The 19,472-nt window shown below is 51.4% G+C and overlaps 1 protein-coding gene across 1 annotated transcript in view; it reads left to right on the top strand.

Annotated features, from left to right (window-relative positions):
- The window catches only part of BMP3 (bone morphogenetic protein 3), a 33,536-nt gene extending 14,324 nt beyond the window's left edge, over window positions 1-19,212 (top strand). The window contains exons 2-3 of the mRNA XM_038758786.1: window positions 744-3,412; window positions 17,515-19,212. Of these exons, the coding sequence (XP_038614714.1) occupies window positions 744-3,412; window positions 17,515-17,706 (2,861 nt within the window). The 3' untranslated portion in view covers window positions 17,707-19,212. The remainder of the gene's footprint in view (window positions 1-743; window positions 3,413-17,514) is intronic.
- Window positions 19,213-19,472: the final 260 nt, after the last annotated feature.

Below are 19,472 nucleotides of genomic sequence, written 5' to 3'. Positions count from 1 at the left end.
TAGAATAAATATGTACAAATAAAATTAATAGAGTAATAAATACATACAAACATATATACAGGTGCTTTGGGGAGAAGAAAGAGGGGGCTCAGTCTGGGAAGACCTGCTGGAGGCCTTCATTCATTCAATCATTGAATTCATTCAATCCATTCATTCATGCAATCGTATTTATTGAGCGCTTACTGTTCATTCATTCATTCAATCGTATTTATTGAGCGCTTACTGTGTCCAGAGCACTGTACTAAGCGCTTGGGAAGTCCAAGTCGGCAACACATAGAGATGGTCCCTACCCAACAGTGGGCTCACAGTCTAGAAGGGGGAGACGACAGACAACAAAACATACCAACAAAAGAAACAGAATAAATATGTGCAAGTAAAATTAATATAATAATAAATACATACAAACATATATACAGGTGCGATGGGGAGAGGAAAGAGGGGGCTCAATCAATCAATCAATCGTATTTATTGAGCGCTTACTATGTGCAGAGCACTGTACTAAGCGCTTAGAGATGCTCAGTCTGGGCTCAGTCTGGGAAGGCCAGCTGGAGGCCTTCATTCATTCAATCATTGAATTTATTCCATCATACAATGCATTCATTGATTCAGTCGTATTTATTGAGCGCTTCCTGTGTGCAGAGCACTGTACTAAGCGCTTGGGAAGTCCAAGTTGGCAACATAGAGAGTCGGTCCCTACCCAACAGTAGTCAGTATGTGGACTACGAGCGTGTCCTCTCTTTCAGGGAAGCCGGGCGGGCCGGAGCTGCATGTTTTTAACCTGAGCTCCCTGAGCAAGTCCGAGGACATCTTGTCGGCCTGGCTGCATTACTCCACGGGGGACGTACTGGACGCCCAAGAGTCCTGCCGCCCACCCTGGGCCTGCTCCCGGCCCGGCCGGCTGCGCATCGCCCTGGCGGCCTGGAGCCCTTCCCGGCCCGGCCGCCAGAGGCCGCCGGCGAGCCGCCCCTTCCCCCTCGCCGCCACTGCGGCTGCGCGGGCCGAGCCGGGCTGGCAGGCGCGCGACATCACGCGGGCCCTGCGCGCGGCCACGGCCGCCGGCCGCCGCCTGCTGGGCGTCACCATCGCCGCCGGGGGGCGCCGCGGAGCCGCCCGGCCCCGGCCGCCCGCGCAGCCGCCCTACATCCTGGTGTTCGCCAACGACTCGGCCCTCTCCGGGCCGGCAGGGGGCGCTTCGGCCTGGCCGGGGCAATGGACTGGACGCCCTGACCCCCAGAAAGAGCCACACGGGACACCACAAGTGCCCCTCTCTGGGCCCAAGCAACACGTTGCATCCCTCTCCGGGCCCGAGCGACACAACCCCCCACAAGTGCCCCTCTCCGGGCCCGAGAAACACTGGCCACCACATGTGCTCCCCTCTGGGCTCGAGCGCCACGACCCGCCACACGTGCCCCTCTCCGGGCCTGAGCGCCACAACCCACCACAAGTGTCCCTCTCCGGGACCGAGCACCACAACCCGCCACAAGTGCCCCTCTCCGGGCCCGAGAAACACTGGCCACCACATGTGCTCCCCTCTGGGCTCGAGCACCACAACCCGCCACACGTGCCCCTCTCCGGGCCTGAGCACCACAACCCTCCACAAGTGCCCCTCTCTGGGCCCGAGCAACACGTTACATCCCTCTCCAGGCCCGAGCCACACGGGACACCACAAGTGCCCCTTTCTGGGCCCAAGCAACACGTTGCATCCCTCTCCGGGCCTGAGCGCCACAACCCGCCACAAGTGCCCCTCTCCGGGCCCGAGCGACCCTGGCCACCACATGTGCTCCCCTCTGGGCTCGAGCGCCACGACCCACCACACGTGCCCCTCTCCGGGCCTGAGCACCACAACCCTCCACAAGTGCCCCTCTCTGGGCCCGAGCAACACGTTACATCCCTCTCCGGGCCCGAGCGCCACAACCCACCACAAGTGCCCTTCTCCGGGCCCAAGCGACACGGGACACCACAAGTGCCCCTTTCTGGGCCCAAGCAACATGTTACATCCCTCTCTGGGCCCGAGCGCCACGTTACGTCCCTCTCCGGGCCTGAGCGCCACAACCCACCACAAGTGCCCCTCTCCGGGCCCGAGCGCCACGTTACATCCCTCTCCAGGCCCAAGCGCCACAGGACACCGCACGTGCCCCTTTCCGGGCCTGAACACCACATTACATCCCTCTCCGGGCCTGAGCACCACAACCCGCCACAAGTGTCCCTCTCCGGGCCCAAGCGCCACGTTACATCTCTCTCCAGGCCTGAGCGCCATGGGACACTGCACGTGCCCCTTTCCGGGCCCAAGCAACACATTACATCCCTCTCCGGGCCTGAGCGCCACAACCCGCCACAAGTGCCCCTCTCTGGGCCCAAGCGCCACGACCCGCCGCATGTGCTCACCTCCGGGCCCGAGCGCCACATTACATCCCTCTCCAGGCCCGAGCTCCATGGGCCACCACAAGTGCCCCTCTCCGGGCCCGAGAGCAACGGGACAGCCCTCTCTGGGCCCGAGCTCCACAGGCCACCACAAGTGCCCCTCTCCGGGGCCGAGCTCCACGGGCCACCACAAGTGCCCCTCTCCGGGCCTGAGCGCCAAATTACAGCCCTCTCTGGGCCCGAGCGCCACGGACCACCACACATGCCCCTCTCTGGGCCTGAGCGCCACGGGACATCCCTCTCCGGGCCCGAACGCCACGGACCACCACACGTGCTCCTCTCCGGGCCCGAGCACCACAACCCACCACACGTGCCCCTTTCCGGGCCCGAGCACCACGCTACATCCCTCTCCGGGCCCGAGTACCACAACCCGCCGCACGTGCTCCCCGCTGGGCTCAAGCGCCACGTTTCACCCACCTCCAGGCACAGGCACCACGGGCCACCACACGTTCACCTCTCCAGGCCCGAGCGCCACGACCCGCCGCACGTGCTCCCCTCCGGGCTCGAGCGCCACGTTACATCCCTCTCCAGGCCCAAGCGCCGTGGCCCACCACACGCGCATCTCCCCGGGCCCGAGCACCACGCGCTCTTCCGGGCTCCCCTCCCGGGGCCTCGACGTCGAAGACGCTCCACCGGCCCCGCGCAACCCCTGCAGGACAACGAGCTCCCGGGGACCGGGGTCCGGGGCGGCAGAGGCTGGGCCGGAGGCTGGGCCGGGGACGGGAAGCAGCCCTACCTGAGCCTGCAGGCCCAGCCCGGGAAGAGCAGGAAGAAGCCCAGGAAGAAGCAGGAGCGGAAGAGCCAGATCCTGCAGTTCGACGAACGGACCCTAACGCAGGCGCGGAGGAAGCAGTGGGATGAGCCGCGGAACTGCGCCCGCCGCTATCTCAAAGTGGATTTTGCCGACATCGGCTGGAGCGAGTGGATTATCTCCCCCAAGTCTTTCGACGCCTTCTACTGCGCCGGGGCCTGCCAGTTCCCCATGCCGAAGGTACGACCTCTGGCTGAACGAATCTCGGCAGACGGAGTAGTTCTCCCAGCGTTTAGGGCAGTGCGATGTGCTCAGATGCCATCGCTGCCATTGCTCCTCTCTGGGATGCGGGATGTGGGAGCTCCCGGGGACCGCAGGCCGGTTTCTGGAAGCGCTTAGTGCAGTGCTCTGCACAGAGTAAGTGCTCAATAAGTACGACTGAATGAACGCTTTGGCTCGCAACCCTCCGGTGAGGTCGGGGTTGGGGCCGACTCAGGGGTGTGGAAGTGTGGGAGGAAAAAGAGGGCAAGGAGAGGGCACTGGGTAGGCTGGCCAGGGCTTACTGAGATTTAAAACCCAGTGGGACCCTGGATTTTCACCCCATTCCCTCCCCGTTAATTCATTCATTCATTCGATCATATTTATTGAGTGCTTACTGTGTGCAGAGCAATCAATCAATTGTATTTATTGAGCGCTTACTATGTGCAGAGCACTGGACTAAGCACTTGGGAAGTACAAGTCGGCAACGTATAGACAGTCCCTACCCAACAGTAGGCTCACAGTCTAGAAGGGGGAGACAGAGAACAAGACAAAGCGTATTAACAAAATAAAATAAATAGGATAAATATGTACAAATAAAATAAACAAATAAATAGAGTAATACCTACAAACATATATACGTATATCCCCCCACCCTAAAGAATACGGAACTGTTGTTGCTCTCAAACGGGACGGTAGTTCTGCATTGGAAACGAGCCTGCTGGCCCCGACCCCTGAAAATGCGGACAAAAATAATGAGCCCATTTGGGGGTGAGCTTGCATCATCATCAATCGTATTTACTGAGCGCTTACTATGTGCAGAGCACTGTACTAAGCGCTTGGGAAGTACAAATTGGCAACATATAGAGACAGTCCCTACCCAACAGTGGGTGCACACACACAAGCGCAAGATCATACACACGTGCGCACACCGCAGAATCAGATTTGCACATGCCTGTCCATACCCATGATGATGATGATGATGGCATTCGAGGCAGCGTGGCTCGGTGGAAATCAATCAATCAATCAATCAATCAATCGTATTTATTGAGCGCTTACTATGTGCAGAGCACTGTACTAAGCGCTTGGGAAGTACAAATCGGCAACACATAGAGACAGTCCCTACCCAACAGTGGGCTCACAGTCTAAAAGGGGGAGACAGAGAACAGAACCAAACATACCAACAAAATAAAATAAATAGGATAGAAATGTACAAGTAAAATAAATAAATAGAGTAATAAATATGTACAACCATATATACATATATACAGGTGCTGTGGGGAGAATGGAAAGAATGCAGGCTTGGGAGTCAGAGGTCATGGGTTCGAATCCCAGCTCCACCACTTGTCAGCTGTGTGAACTTGGCCAAGCCACTTAGCTTCTCTGTGCCTCAGTGACCTCATCTGTAAAATGGGGATTAAGACTGTGAGCCCCAAGTGGGACAACCTGTTCACCTTGTATCCCCCCCAGCGCTTAGAACGGTGCTTTGCGGGACTTGGTGCCTTCCAGCCTGGGGTCACAGCCCTGAAGGGGCATGAGTTTCCCTAGTGCCCCTGCCCGGTGCCTGCTACCAGACCTGCCCACGGTGCCACATGGCCGCATCTTTGCCCTCCTTGGGCATCCTGGGGCTTTGACCGGCCAGTGGGCGGGAGGGAGAAGACTGACTTCCTGGCCAGAGGAAGTGCCATCCCTGCAGCACTGCAGTGGACGGTAACAATAATAATATTTATTAAGCGCTTACTATGTGCAAAGCACTGTTCTGGGCGCTGGGGAGGTACAAGGTGATCAGGTTGTCTCCTGGGGAGTTCACAGTCTTAATCCCCATTTTCCAGGTGAGGTCACTGGGGCCCAGAGAAGCGAAGTGACTTGCCCAAAATCACGCAGCTGACAATTGGCGGCGTCGGGATTTGAACCCCTGACCTCCGACTCCAAAGCCCGGGCTCTTTCCACTGAGCCACTCTGCTTCTCTGCCGCGGCAGGGACTACGGTAGAAACGTTCCCTGCCCTCGAGGAGCTGGCAGTCGTTGCCTGTTGGGGGGCAAGGAACCCTGTGGGAAAGAGACGGGGAAATAGAAGTCAGGAGGCCCAGGGAAATGGGGAAAGGGGCTGGAGAACTAGATAGGATTACGGTCTGGTGGTTAGAGAAGCGGTGTGGCTCAGTGGAAAGAGCCCGGGCTTGGGAGTCGGAGGTTGTGGGTTCTAATCCTAGCTCCGCCACTTGTCAGCTGTGCGACTTTTTTCCCCTTCTAGACTGTCCGCCCCCCTTCTAGACTGTGAGCCCGCTGTTGGGTAGGGACCGTCTCTATACGTTGCCAACTTGTACTTCCCAAGCACTTAGTCCAGTGCTCTGCACACAGTAAGCGCTCAATAAATACGATTGAATGAATGAATGAATGAATAGTAAGTGCTTAACAAATACCACCATTATTATTGTTATTATTTGTTAAGCACTTTCTCTGTGGCAGGCACTGTACTAAGCGCTGGGGTGGATTCGAGCAAATCGAGTTGGGCACAGTCCCCGTCCCATGTGGGGCTCACAGGCCTAGAATATGAAGCCAACTGCATCCACCGTCCTCCTCAGCTTGGGTGCCCAATGCCAAAGCGCCCCTGACTCCAGGGATTCATTCATTCATTCATTCAATCGTATTTATTGAGCGCTTCCTGTGTGCAGAGCCCTGTCCTAAGCGCTTGGGAAGTCCAAGTCGGCAACGTATAGAGACGGCCCCTACCCAACAGTGGGCTCACAGTCTAGAAGGGGGAGACAAGACAACAAAACAAAACATATTAACAAAATAGAATAAATAGGGATCTCACTCCGCTCTCTCCCGTGCTTCTTCATGTGTCCTCGTGCCCTGCCCCTGATGCTCTGCCTTGCACCCCCAAATTCCCCCACCTCTGAGCCCTCAAACCCGCTCCCCTGAGGAGCTCTGAAGCAGAGGAATCAGCACTTAATCAATCAATCAATCAATCAATCGTATTTATTGAGCGCTTACTGTGTGCAGAGCACTGGACTAAGCACTTGGGAAGTACAAGTTGGCAACATATAGAGACAGTCCCTACCCAACAGTGGGCTCACAGTCTAAAAGGGGGAGACAGAGAACAGAACCAAACATACCAACAAAATAGAATAAATAGATTAGATATGTACAAGTAAAATACATAAATAAATAGAGTAATAAATCTGTACATCCCCTCTCCATCCCCCCATCTTACCTCCTTCCCTTCCCCACAGCACCTGTATATATGTATATATGGTTGTACATATTTATTACTCTATTTATTTATTTATTTATTTATTTTACTTGTACATTTCTATCCTATTTATTTTATTTTGTTGGTATGTTTGGTTCCGTTCTCTGTCTCCCCCTTTTAGACTGTGAGCCCACTGTTGGGTAGGGACTGTCTCTATGTGTTGCCAATTTGTACTTCCCAAGCGCTTAGTACAGTGCTCTGCACATAGTAAGCGCTCAATAAATACGATTGATTGATTGATTGATTGATTGTACAAACATATATACATATATACAGGTGCTGTGGGGAAGGGAAGGAGGTAAGATGGGGGGGATGGAGAGGGGGACGAGGGGGTTAAGACATTGCCTGACCCTTAGACAGCGCTTAATAAAGACCACCGTTCGTATTGCTACGATGTGGGGCAGGGCAGAAGTTCAGTCTTTATTCATTCATTCAATCGCATTTATTATAATAATGATGACGGCATTTGTTAAGCGCTTACTATGTGCTAAGCACTGTTCTAAGCGCTGGGGAGGATACAAGGATAGCTGTAGGATAGGAGGATAGGATAGGAGGATAGCTGCTATTACAGAGAAGCAGTGTGGGTCAGTGGAAAGAGCACAGGCTTTGGCGTCCGAGGTCACGGGTTCAAATCCCGCCACTTCACTTCTCTGTGCCTCAGTTCCCTCATCTGTAAAACGGGGATTAAGACTGTGAGCCCCACATGGGACAACCTGATTACCTGGTAACCTCCCCAGCGCTTAGAACAGTGCTTTGCACATATAAATGCCATTATTATAGAGAAGCAGCGTGGCTCAGTGGAAAAAGCCCAGGCTTTGGAGTCAGAGGTCATGGGTTCAAATCCCGGCTCCACCACTTGTCAGCTGTGTGACTTTGGGCAAGTCACTTAACTGCTCTGGGCCTCAGTTCCCTCATCTGCAAAATGGGGATGAAGACTGTGAGCCCCCCGTGGGACAACCTGATCACCTTGTAAATTCCCCAGCGCTTAGAACAGTGCTCTGCACATAGTAAGCGCTTAATAAATGCCACTATTATTATTATTATAAGGTGATCAGGTTGTCCCACGGGGGGCTCATGGTCTTCATCCCCGTTTGACAGATGAGGTCACTGAGGCCCAGACTTGCCCAGAGTCACAGAGCTGCTAAGTGGCGGAGCCGGGATTAGAACCCATGACCTCTGACTCCCAGCCCGGGCTCTTGCCACTGAGCCACGCTGCTTCTCCGGGTGCGGAGCACTGTACTGAGCGCTTGGGAAGTACAAATCGGCAACATATAGAGATGGTTCCTACCCAACAATAATCATCATCAATCGTATTTATTGAGCGCTTACCGTGCGCAGAGCACTGTACTAAGCGCCTAATGATACGTGAAGCAACATGGCTTAGTGGAAAGAGCCCGGGCTTGGGAGTCAGAGGTCGTACGTTCCAATCCCAGCTCCACCACTTGTCAGCTGTGTGACTTTGGGCAGGTCACTTCACTTCTCTGGGCCTCAGTGACCTCATCTGGAAAATGGGGATGAAGACTGAGTCCCACGTGGGACAACCTACCTTGTATCTACCCCAATGCTTAGAACAGTGTTTTTTTTTTCATTCATTCGTATTTATTGAGCGCTTACTGTGTGCAGAGCACTGTACTAAGCGCTCGGGAAGTACAAATCAACAGCATACAGAGACGTCCGCCACCCAACAATGGGCTCACGGTCTAGAAGGGGGAGCAGATCAACCAAATGATCAGTTGGCTCACGGTACATGTCCTACATAGGGCTCGCACAGTCTTAATCCCATTTTGCAGATGTGGTAACTGAGGCACAGAGACGTTACCTGACTTGCCCAAGGTCACACACGAGGTGGTGAAGCAGGGATGGGCACATAGTAAGCGCTTAACAAATACTATTATTCTGAAACTATAGTATTATTCAGTAAGCGCTTAACAAATATTATGATTCTGAAAAGCAAAGCAATGGGTGGCTAGCCTAGTGATAACGAGAGCGCTTAGTCCAGTGCTCTGCACACAGTAAGCGCTCAATAAATACGATTGACTGAATGAGAGGGGAGAGGGGCAGTGCCGAGCTAAGGGGTCAGGTCTCCGCACTGTCTTGTGAGAAGACTGTCTTATGAGAAGCAGCGTGGCTCAGTGGAAAGAGCGCGGGTTTTGGAGTCAGAGGTCATGGGTTCAAATCCCGGCTCTGCCAATTGTCAGCTGTGTGACTTTGGGCAAGTCACTTCACTTCTCTGTGCCTCAGTTACCTCATCTGTAAAATGGGAATTAAGACTGTGAGCCCCCCATGGGACAACCTGATCACCTTGTAACCTCCCCAGCGCTTAGAACAGTGCTTTGCACATAGTAAGCGCTTAATAAATGCTATCATCATCATCATCTTGTCCACCTCCCCCAGCTCTGTTTTCCCTTGCCCCGGCCTCAGGGCCGCACACTGACGTCAAAGAACTCAGGGGCTCTCACACCCATGTTCATTCGTTCATTCAATTCACTCAATCGTATTTATTGAGCGCTTACTGTGTGCAGAGCACTGTATTAAGCGCTTGGGAAGCCCAAGTTGGCAACATATAGAGACGGTCCCTACCCAACAACAGGCTCCCAGTCTAGAAAGGGGAGACAGACGACAAAACAAAACATGTGGACAGGTGTCAAGTCGTCAGAACAAACAGAAATAAAGCTAGATTCATTCATTCATTCATTCGATCGTATTTATTGAGCGCTTACTGTGTGCAGAGCACTGGACTAAGCGCTTGGGAAGTCCAAGTTGGCAACATATAGAGATGGTCCCTACCCAACGACGGGCTCCCAGTCTAGAAGGGGGAGACAGACGACAAAACATGTGGACAGGTGTCAAGTCATCAGAACAAACAGAAATAAAGCTAGATGCACATCATTAACAAAATAAATAGAATAATAAATATGAACAAGCAAAATAAATGGAGTAATAAATCTGTACAAACATATTCATTCATTCAATCGTATTTATTGAGTGCTTACTGTGTGCAGAGCACTGTACTAAGCGCTTGGGAAGTCCAAGTTGGCAACATACAGAAACGGTCCCTACCCAATGATGGGCTCCCAGTCTAGAAGGGGGAGACAGATGACAAAACAAAACATGTGGACGGGGGTCAAGTCATCAGAACAAACAGAAATAAAGCTAGAAATAAATAAAGCTTTAGAAATAAAGCTTCCCCTCGTACCCCTCTCCATCCCCCCCATCTTACCTCCTTCCCTTCCCCACAGCACCTGTATATATGGATATATGGTTGTACAGATTTATTACTCTATTTATTTATTTATTTATTTTACTTGTCCCTATCTATTCTATTTATTTTATTTTGTTAGTATGTTTGGTTTTGTTCTCTGTCTTCCCCTTTTAGACTGTGAGCCCACTGTTGGGTAGGGGCCGTCTCTATATGTTGCCAACTTGGACTTCCCAAGCGCTTAGTACAGTGCTCTGCACACAGTAAGTGCTCAATAAATATGATTGATTGATTGATTGATTAGATGCACATCATTAACAAAATAAATAGAATAATAAATATGAACAAGTAAAATAGAGTAATAAATCTGTACAAATATATATAAGTGCTGTGGGGAGGGGAAGGAGGTAGGGCAGAGGGGAACGGGGAGGAGGAGAGGAAAAAGGGGGCTCAGTCTGGGAAGGCCTCCTGGAGGAGGGGAGCTCTCAGTGGGGAAACAAAACCTGTAGACAGGGGTCAAAATCGTCAGAACAAATGGAATTAAAGCTATATGCACATCATTAACTTCCCAAGCGCTTAGTACAGTGTTCTGCACACAGTAAGCGCTCAATAAATACGATTGAATGAATGAATTGAATGAATTAACGACATGAGAAGCAGCGTGACTCAGTGGAAAGAGCACGGGCTTTGGAGTCAGAGGTCATGGGTTCGAGTCCCGGCTCCGCCATACGTCTGCTGTGTGACCTTGGCCAAGTCACTTCACTTCTCGGAACCTCAGTTACCTCATCTGTAAAATGGAGATGATGGGGGTAAGCCCCACGTGAGACAGCCTGATCACCTTGTATCCCTCCCAGCGCTTAGAACAGTGCTTTGCACATAGTAAGCGCTTAACAAATGCCATCATTATTATTATTAACAAAATAAATAGAATAGTAAATACGGGCAAATAAATAGGGTGATAATCCCGACTCTGCCACTTTGTCTTCTGTTGTGCCCGCCTGGCTGAATCTGTTGGGTAGGGACCGTCTCTATATGTTGCCAACTTGTACTTCCCAAGCGCTTAGTACAGTGCTCTGCACACAGTAAGCGCTCAATAAATACGATTGATGATGCAGGGCAAGAAGTCACAAACCCCGTCCCCAGCGCAGGCCGGGAAAGGAGGCTCAGAGCTGACGTCTCACACACACACACACACACACACACACACACACACACACACACACACACACACACACACACACACACACACACACACACACACACACACACACACACACACACACACACACACACACACACACACACACACACACACACACACACACCCCTCCCTCCCCCAACTTTCCCCCCGTTTAGCCTGCACCCCATCCGCTGGCCATTCTTAGAGAAGCAGCGTGGCTCAGTGGAAAGAGCCCGGGCTTTGGAGTCAGAGGTCATGGGTTCAAATCCCGGCTCCGCCACTTGCCAGCCGGGTGACTCTGGGCAAGTCACTTCACTTCTCTGGGCCTCAGTTCCCTCATCTGGAAAATGGGGATGAAGACTGGGAGCCCCCCGTGGGACAACCTCATCACCTTGTAACCTCTCCAGCTCTTAGAACAGTGCTTTTGCACATAGTAAGCGCTTAATAAATGCTATCATTATTATTATTATTATTATTCAGGCTGGGAGAGCACGTGCATTGTGTGATCAGTAACCAGCCTCCCCACCTCTCTATCAATCCGAAGCAGCGTTGCTCAGCAGAAAGAGCCCGGGCTTGGGAGTCAGAGGTCATGGGTTCTAATCCCACCTCTCCCCCTCGTCTGCTGTGTGACTTCGGGCAAGCCATTTCACTTCTCTGTGCCTCAGTTACCTCATCTATAAAATGGGGATCAAGACTGTGAATCCCACATGAGACAACCTGATTACCTCCTATCTAACCCAGTGCTTAGCACAGCGCACTGCACACAGTAAGAGCTCAATAAATACGGCTGAATGAACGAACGACTGAATGAGTGCTTGGCAAATAGTAAGCGCTGAACAAATACCGTGATTATTACTATTATTATTATTATTCTAACCGACGGGCTGGGGATGGGGCTCCGGTTCTCATCCCGGCCCTGCCGCTTGTCAGCTGGGTGACTTTGGGCAAGTCACTTCACTTCTCTGGGCCTCAGTTCCCTCATCTGGAAAATGGGGATGAAGACTGTGAGCCCTATGTGGGACAACCTGATTACCTTGTATTCCCCCCAGCGTTTAGAACAGCGCTTAGAACAGAACATACCAAGTGCTTAACAATACCATCAGAATAAATAGAGTTATAGCTATATACCATCAGAATAAAGAGTTAGAGCTATATACACATCATTAATAAAATCAATATGTACAAATAAAATAGACTAATCAATATGTACCAATATATGCAAGTGCTGTGGGGAGGGGAAGGGGTAGGGCAGAGGGAGGGAGGGGGGCGATGGGGACCGAGGGAGGAGAGGAAAAAGGGAGGGTTCAGTCTGGGAAAGCCTCCTGGAGGAGGTGAGCTTCCTAGCGCTTACAACAGTGCTTTGCACATAGTGAGCACTTAATAAATGCCATCATCATTATTATTATTATAACTCCGCTGAAGCCTCAGCGCTGTTAGCCGAACTGGACTCCGGATGACCCTCCTGTGGGCCGGAAATCTTTCTGGTGGCGTCAACCCCAGGCCAGAGGAAATCACCAAACTGCAAACTGCTCATCATTCAGAGCCTGGCTGGGCAGCAGCTCAGAAGGCCCTGCGGATATATCATCATCATCAATCGTATTTATTGAGCGCTTACTGTGTGCAGAGCACTGTACTAAGCACTTGGGAAGTACAAATTGGTAACATATAGAGACAGTCCCTACCCAACAGTGGGCTCACAGTCTAAAAGGGATAAATCCAGGATTGGTGAGAACACAGGGACCCTGAGGGCTTTTTGACTCTTAACCACTAAATCTGAGTCCAAGCAAGGAAATGCCACATCGCCAAACAATAATATAAAAGTGGTATTTGTTAAGCGCTTACTCGGTACTGGGCGCTGTGCTGAGCGTTGGGACTCAGGCAACAAAACCAAACCGTCAGAATAGACAGATAAATAGACCTTGACTCCCCAAGGTCACACAGCAGACGATAATAATAATCATAATGGTATTTGTTAAGTGCTTACTTTGTGCCAAGCACTGTTCTAAGCGCTGGGGAGATACAAGGTGATCAGGTTGTCCCACGTGGGGCTCACAGTCTTCGTCCCCGTTTTCCAGATGAGGCAACTGAGGCCCAGAGAAGTGAAGTAATTTGCCTGGTCACACATTCATTCATTCATTCATTCAATCGTACTTATTGAGCGCTTACTGTGTGCAGAGCACTGGACTAAGCGCTTGGGAAGTCCAAGTTGGCAACATATAGAGACGGTCCCTACCCAACAGTGGGCTCATAGTCTAGAAGGGGGAGACAGAGAACAAAACAAGACATATTAACAAAATAAAATAAATAGAATATGTACAAGTGAAATAAATAAATAGAGTAATTGGGATGGACTCAGTCCCTGGCCCACACGGGGCTCACAGTCTTATTTTACTTGTACGTATTTACTATTCTATTTATTTTGTTAATGATGTGCATCTAGCTTTCCTTCTATTTGTTCTGACGACTTGACACCTGTCCATGTGTTTTGTTTTGTTGTCTGTCTCCCCCTTCGAGACTGTGAGCCCGTTGTTGGGTAGGGACCATCTCCATATGTTGCCAACTTGTACTTCTCAAGCGCTTCGTCCAGTGCTCTGCACACAGTAAGCGCTCAATAAATACTATTGAATGAATTGAATGAATTCAATTCATTCCTCTCCTCCTCCTCCCCCTCGCCATGCCCCCTGCCTTACCTCCTTCCCCTCCCCACAGCGTACATATGTATATATGTTTGTACGGATTTATTACTCTATTTTATTTGTACATATTCTATTTATTTTATTTTGTTAATATGTTTTGTTTTGTTCTCTGCCTCCCCCTTCTAGACTGGGAGCCCACTGTTGGGTAGGGACCGTCTCTATATGTTGCCAACTTGGACTTCCCAAGCGCTTAGTCCAGTGCTCTGCACACAGTAAGCGCTAAATAAATACGATTGTATGAATGAATGAATGAATGAATGAATTTGACAGGCGATGTAACTGAGGCCCAGAGAAGTGAAGTGACACATTCATTCATTCACTCAATCATATTTATTGAGCGCTTACTGTGTGCAGAGCACTGTACTAAGCGCTTAGGAAGTGCAAGTCAGCAACATATAGAGACAGTCCCTACCCAACGATGGGCTCACAGTCTAGACGGGGGAGATAGACAACAAAACAAAACAAGTAGACAGTTGTCAAAAACCATCAGAATAGATAGATAAATAGACCTTGACTCCCCAAGGTCACACAGCAGACAATAATAATAATAATAAGGGTATTTGTTAAGCACTTACTTTGTGCCAAGCACTGTTCTAAGCGCTGGGGAGATACAAGGTGATCAGGTTTTCCCAAGTGGGGCTCACCATCTTCATCCCCGTTTTCCAGAGGAGGCAACTGAGGCCCAGAGAAGTGAAGTAACTTGCCCGAAGTCACACAGCTGACAAGTAGCAGAGCCGAGATTAGAACCCACCACCTCTGACTTCCAAGCCCGGGCTCTTTCCACGGGGCCACGCCGCTTCTCCAGACAAGAGGCGGAGCCGGGTTTAGAACCCAGGTCCTTCTGACTCCGGGGCCCAGGCTCTATCCAGTAGTCCACGCTGCATCTCTCCTCTGTGGGGTCCCCATGCCTCAGTGCTGAGGACCTAAGGCCTTGGTGAAGTGGGTGGGCCACTCCAGGTGACACCTTCTTACTGATACTGATAGTAATGATGGCATTTATTAAGCGCTTACTATGTGCAAAGCACTGTTCTAAGCGCTGGGGAAGTTACAAGGTGAACAGGTTGTCCCCCGGGGGGCTCACAGTCTTAACCCACATTTTACAGATGAGGTCACTGAGGCCCAGAGAAGTGAAGCGACTTGCCCAAAGTCACACAGCTGACAATTGACGGAGCCGGGATTTGAACCCATGACCTCTGACTCCAAAGCCTGGGCTCTTTCCACTGAGCCACGCTGCTTCTCTAACCAACAGCGTTCAGTGGGGCCACTTTTCCCAGTGTAATTGGGGAACCAAGCTTTAAACTCGAAGTCCTTCCCAGGCACCGGGGCTGTAACGCGCTTAGTACGGCGCTTAGTACAGCGCTCTGCACACAGTAAGTGCTCAATAAATACGATTGAATGAATGAACGCTGCTGGGCCCGGAGGGCTGGGGGTGGGCGGGATGGCTGACCAGTCTGGGAAATGTCCTTCATCCCTCCTGGGGGAGACTGAGGCTACGGGGGCCTCCACTTCAGCTCCTGGGCTAGTGTTGAGCCCGTGGGCGTGTGTAGCCGAGCTCTGCAGCAGAGAAGCAGGAGGACAGGTTTTCCGGTCGCCTGGATTTTGTAAAACACGTAACGGAAAGCTCGAGAAGCGTCCCAGCTAGACGTCTCCCTCTGGGTCTTCAGGGACCCAGAAGCTGCCCTGCCTCCATCCGCTATGGACCATCCCACAGGGGCAGGGAAACAGAAATACTCCTCTCAGAACAGAAACTGCCCTACCTCCGTCCACCATAAGAGTCAGAGGTCAATCAATCAATCAATCATATTTATTGAGCGCTTACTGTGTGCAGAGCGCTGTACTAAGTGCTTGGGAAGTCCAAGTTGGCAACATCTAGAGACAGTCCCTACCCAACAGTGGGCTCACAGTCTGAAAGGGGGAGACAGAGAACAAAACCAAACATACTAACAAAATAAATAGAATAGATATATACAAGTAAAATAAATAGAGTAATAAATATGTACAAGCATATATACCTATATACAGGTGCTGTGGGGAAGGGAAGGAGGTAAGATGGGGGGATGGAGAGGGGGACGAGGGGGAGAGGAAGGAAGGGGCTCAGTGTGGGAAGGCCTCCTGGAGGAGGTGAGCTCTCAGTAGGGCCTTGAAGGGAGGAAGAGAGCCAGCTTGGTGGATGGGCAGAGGGATTGGGGGCATTCCAGGCCCGGGGGAGGACGTGGGCCGGGGGTCGATGGCGGGAAAGGCGAGAACGAGGTACGGGGAGGAGATTAGTGGCAGAGGAGAGGAGGGTGCGGGCTGGGCTGGAGAAGGACAGAAGGGAGATGAGGTAGGAGGGGGCGAGGGGTTGGACAGCCTTGAAGCCCAGGGTGAGGAGTTTCTTCCTGATGCGCAGATTGATTGGTAGCCACTGGAGTCGTGGGTTCTAATCCCGGCTCTGCCACTTGTCAGCTGTGTGACTTTGGGCAAGCCACTTCACTTCTCTGGGCCTCAGTTACCTCATCTTCTAGACTGTGAGCCCGTTGTTGGGTAGGGACCATTTCTGTATGTTGCCGACCTGTACTTCCCAAGCGCTTAGTACAGTGCTCTGCACACGGTAAGCACTCAATAAATACGATTGAATGAATGACTAAAATGTGGATGAAGACTGTGAGCCCCACGTGGGACAACCTGATCACCTTGAATCTACCCCGGCGCTTAGAACAGTCCTTGGCACATAGTAAGCGCTTAACAAATGCCAGCATCATCATCATCATCATCACCGTCCCACGGGGGCAGGGAGACGGGGGGACGGGGACACCGGTTTCAGAACAGCAACAGCCCCAGACATCTCTCAATTCCTCGTTTTCAAAGAAACAACATGACTGAGTGGAAAAAGCATGGGCCTGAGAGCCAGGAGACCGGGATTCTAATCCCAGTTCTGCCGTTTGCTTAATGATGTGGCGCAAACACATTAAAATCATCTGTGCCTCAGATTCCTCTTCCACAAAAAAAAGGATTAAAATGACCATTTTCCTTCCCTCTTAGGCGAGCCCTACCTGGATAGGGGCTGTACCCATTCTGCTTATATTGTATTTATCTCAGCGCTCAGTACGGCATTTGACGCATTGTAAGTAGTTAATATTCATTCATTCATTCAATCGTATTTATTGAGCACTTACTGTGTGCAGAGCACTGGACTAAGCGCTTGGGATGTCCAAGTTGGCAACATATGGAGACGGTCCCTACCCAACAGTGGGCTCACAGCCTAGAATGGGGAGACAGACAACAAAACAAAACATGTGGACAGGTGTTAAGTCTTCTAGACTGTGAGCCCGCTGTTGGGTAGGGGCCGTCTCTATATGTTGCCAACTTGTACTTCCCAAGCGCTTAGTACAGTGCTCTGCACACAGTGAGCGCTCAATAAGTACGACTGAATGAATGAATGAATCAGAACAAAACCAGACACCAGAAACAACAAACACCAGACCAGAAAAACAAGAAATCACTCCTGGCCATGGCTGGAGTCCACATTTCCCCTCTCGCTTGACTTTTCCTTTTTTTACCCTGAACCTGAGGGACTAGACCAGACCTAGGGATGGATTGTCTGTCTGCCCCAGGGACAGTTCCCAGCTGGAATGCTCCGAGGGCCTGGCCTCCTCCTGCTTTGAATTTGTAAAATGACCTGGCCTTTTCCTGAATCCCTCAAAACCAAGATCCCACCTACCTGCCTGTTTCTGTCTCCTCTCCTCATCCTCCTTCTTCCCCTCCTCCTCTCCTCTAGGCCCTAAAACCTTCCAACCACGCCACCATCCAGAGCATCGTGAGGGCCGTGGGTGTGGTCCCCGGCATTCCCGAGCCCTGCTGCGTGCCGGAGAGGATGTCTCCCCTCAGCATCCTCTTCTTCGACGAGAACAGGAACGTGGTACTGAAGCTCTACCCCAACATGACAGTGGAGTCGTGCGCTTGCAGATAGCCACGGGCCTGGCCGGGCTCTCTGAGGATACTATCGTCCTGCCCGCGTTTATCAACCCAGAAGGAGAAGACCGGCACCATCTGGCAGAGGAATTTGCTTTGCGCTTGTCCCAGGAAGGGACTGGGACAAGATGGATTATTCCTTTCGGGGACGGCGGCCTCACCCTCCCCAGAGATTTCTTAGAACAGTTGCGTGGACGTGGCAATCTATTTTTGTACAGAGCTCTGAAGTCCGCTCATAAACCAGCCGTAGCTGTTGATTTTTCTCTCTGCCTCTAGAGATTGGTAGGGAGGGGGGTTTCCACTTGGCGCATCCGACCAGAGCGTATTCCTTAGGTTACCGAAACCGTCAAGGGTTCGAATCGGGACTTCTCCTAAAAGCCCTAAAAAAAAGCCTTTAAGAGCCTTCCTCTGCCATGTTTTTGAAAAGGTGAACGGTCTGGGTGGGAGAGATTCGGTAGCGAGTGTGGAAGGGAGGGTTTATTTGCGAGTGAGTGGGGCTGGCTCTTGGACATCTTAGGGAGACTTTGACCTGGTCCCCTAAATCTGTCTGTCCACCTGCCTCAGTTTCTGCTTCTCATCATCATCAATCGTATTTATTGAGCGCTTACTATGTGCAGAGCACTGTACTAAATAGAACAGTTGAGCCAGGCTTCAGAAGGCCGAGAGCCTCCTCCCCACGTTTCCTGATGTCCTAGAGAGCTTGTCTGTGCCATATCAAAATCAAACAATCCCTCTCAGGCCATTAAACCCATTTCTAATCGTTCCTCTGCTCCTGGGGACCAGGATTTGGGGGGCGGCGATCTCAGCAATCATCAGAAGGTCACTGCATCCCGCTTAAGCGCTTAGTACAGTGCTCTGTACACAGTAAGCGCTCAATAGATACAACTGAATGAATCCCGACTCAGGTAACCAGATCCTAACCCTTCGCTGGCTTGTGGTGGTCTTAGAGAGGTCTCCTGCTGAAAAAGTTTCAAATCCTCCAACCACTGAACTGATGAGGATGTAGCGTGGCCTAATTGCTAGAGCACAACCCTGGAAGCCAGGAGACCCCCCCCAGCTCCGCCCCTGGCCCACTGGGTGACCTCAACCAAGTTTCGTGACCTCTCTCTGTGCCTCAGTTTTTTTAACCGTAAAATGGGGACAATAACCGCTTCCTCCCCGAATGTGGAGAGGATGAAATGAGGTCATTGCTGGGAAAGCATTTGGGAGATTGACAGTCCTGGGCACTTCAAGGGATTATTGTTGCCACTGGCATTGCCCGTTTGGCCCTGTTTGCTTGGCCTGTCAACTCTAAGCCCGGGCCCAGGGTTTAGAGTTCCAGGAAATAGAAGAGGGAGATGGAGGAGAGGACTGTCACCCCTGCCTGAAGAACAGGGAGACCCACGAGGAATGTCTTCAGCCAGTCAGCCGACAAGTTTCCTCCTCTGTATGCTGGGGATTCAAAACCTGTTGTCCCTTCTACTTAGACTGTGAGCCCCTTGTAAGACAGGGGCTCTGTCCGACTTGATTAATTTGTATCTACCCCAGCGCTTAGAACAGTGCTTGACCCATAGCAAGCGCTTAACAAATACCTGTGTTCCCAGATGCTTTCTGAGGGCCAAGCCGGGCCAGACCAATGCCGGTCCTCAGGACCTCTAAAGACAACTGGGCTCCTTCTTATGGCTTTTCAAATGTTGGGGAACAGGGGTGAGAGACAGTGGGCCCACAGCTCCGTACCCCAGAAAGGACATGGCACCCAACATCTGGGAAGTGGAAAACACAGGG

Source organism: Tachyglossus aculeatus, chromosome 17, assembly GCF_015852505.1.
Source record: "Tachyglossus aculeatus isolate mTacAcu1 chromosome 17, mTacAcu1.pri, whole genome shotgun sequence".
Lineage (NCBI taxonomy): Eukaryota > Metazoa > Chordata > Mammalia > Monotremata > Tachyglossidae > Tachyglossus > Tachyglossus aculeatus.
This window is presented reverse-complemented; position numbering and strand designations above follow the sequence as displayed.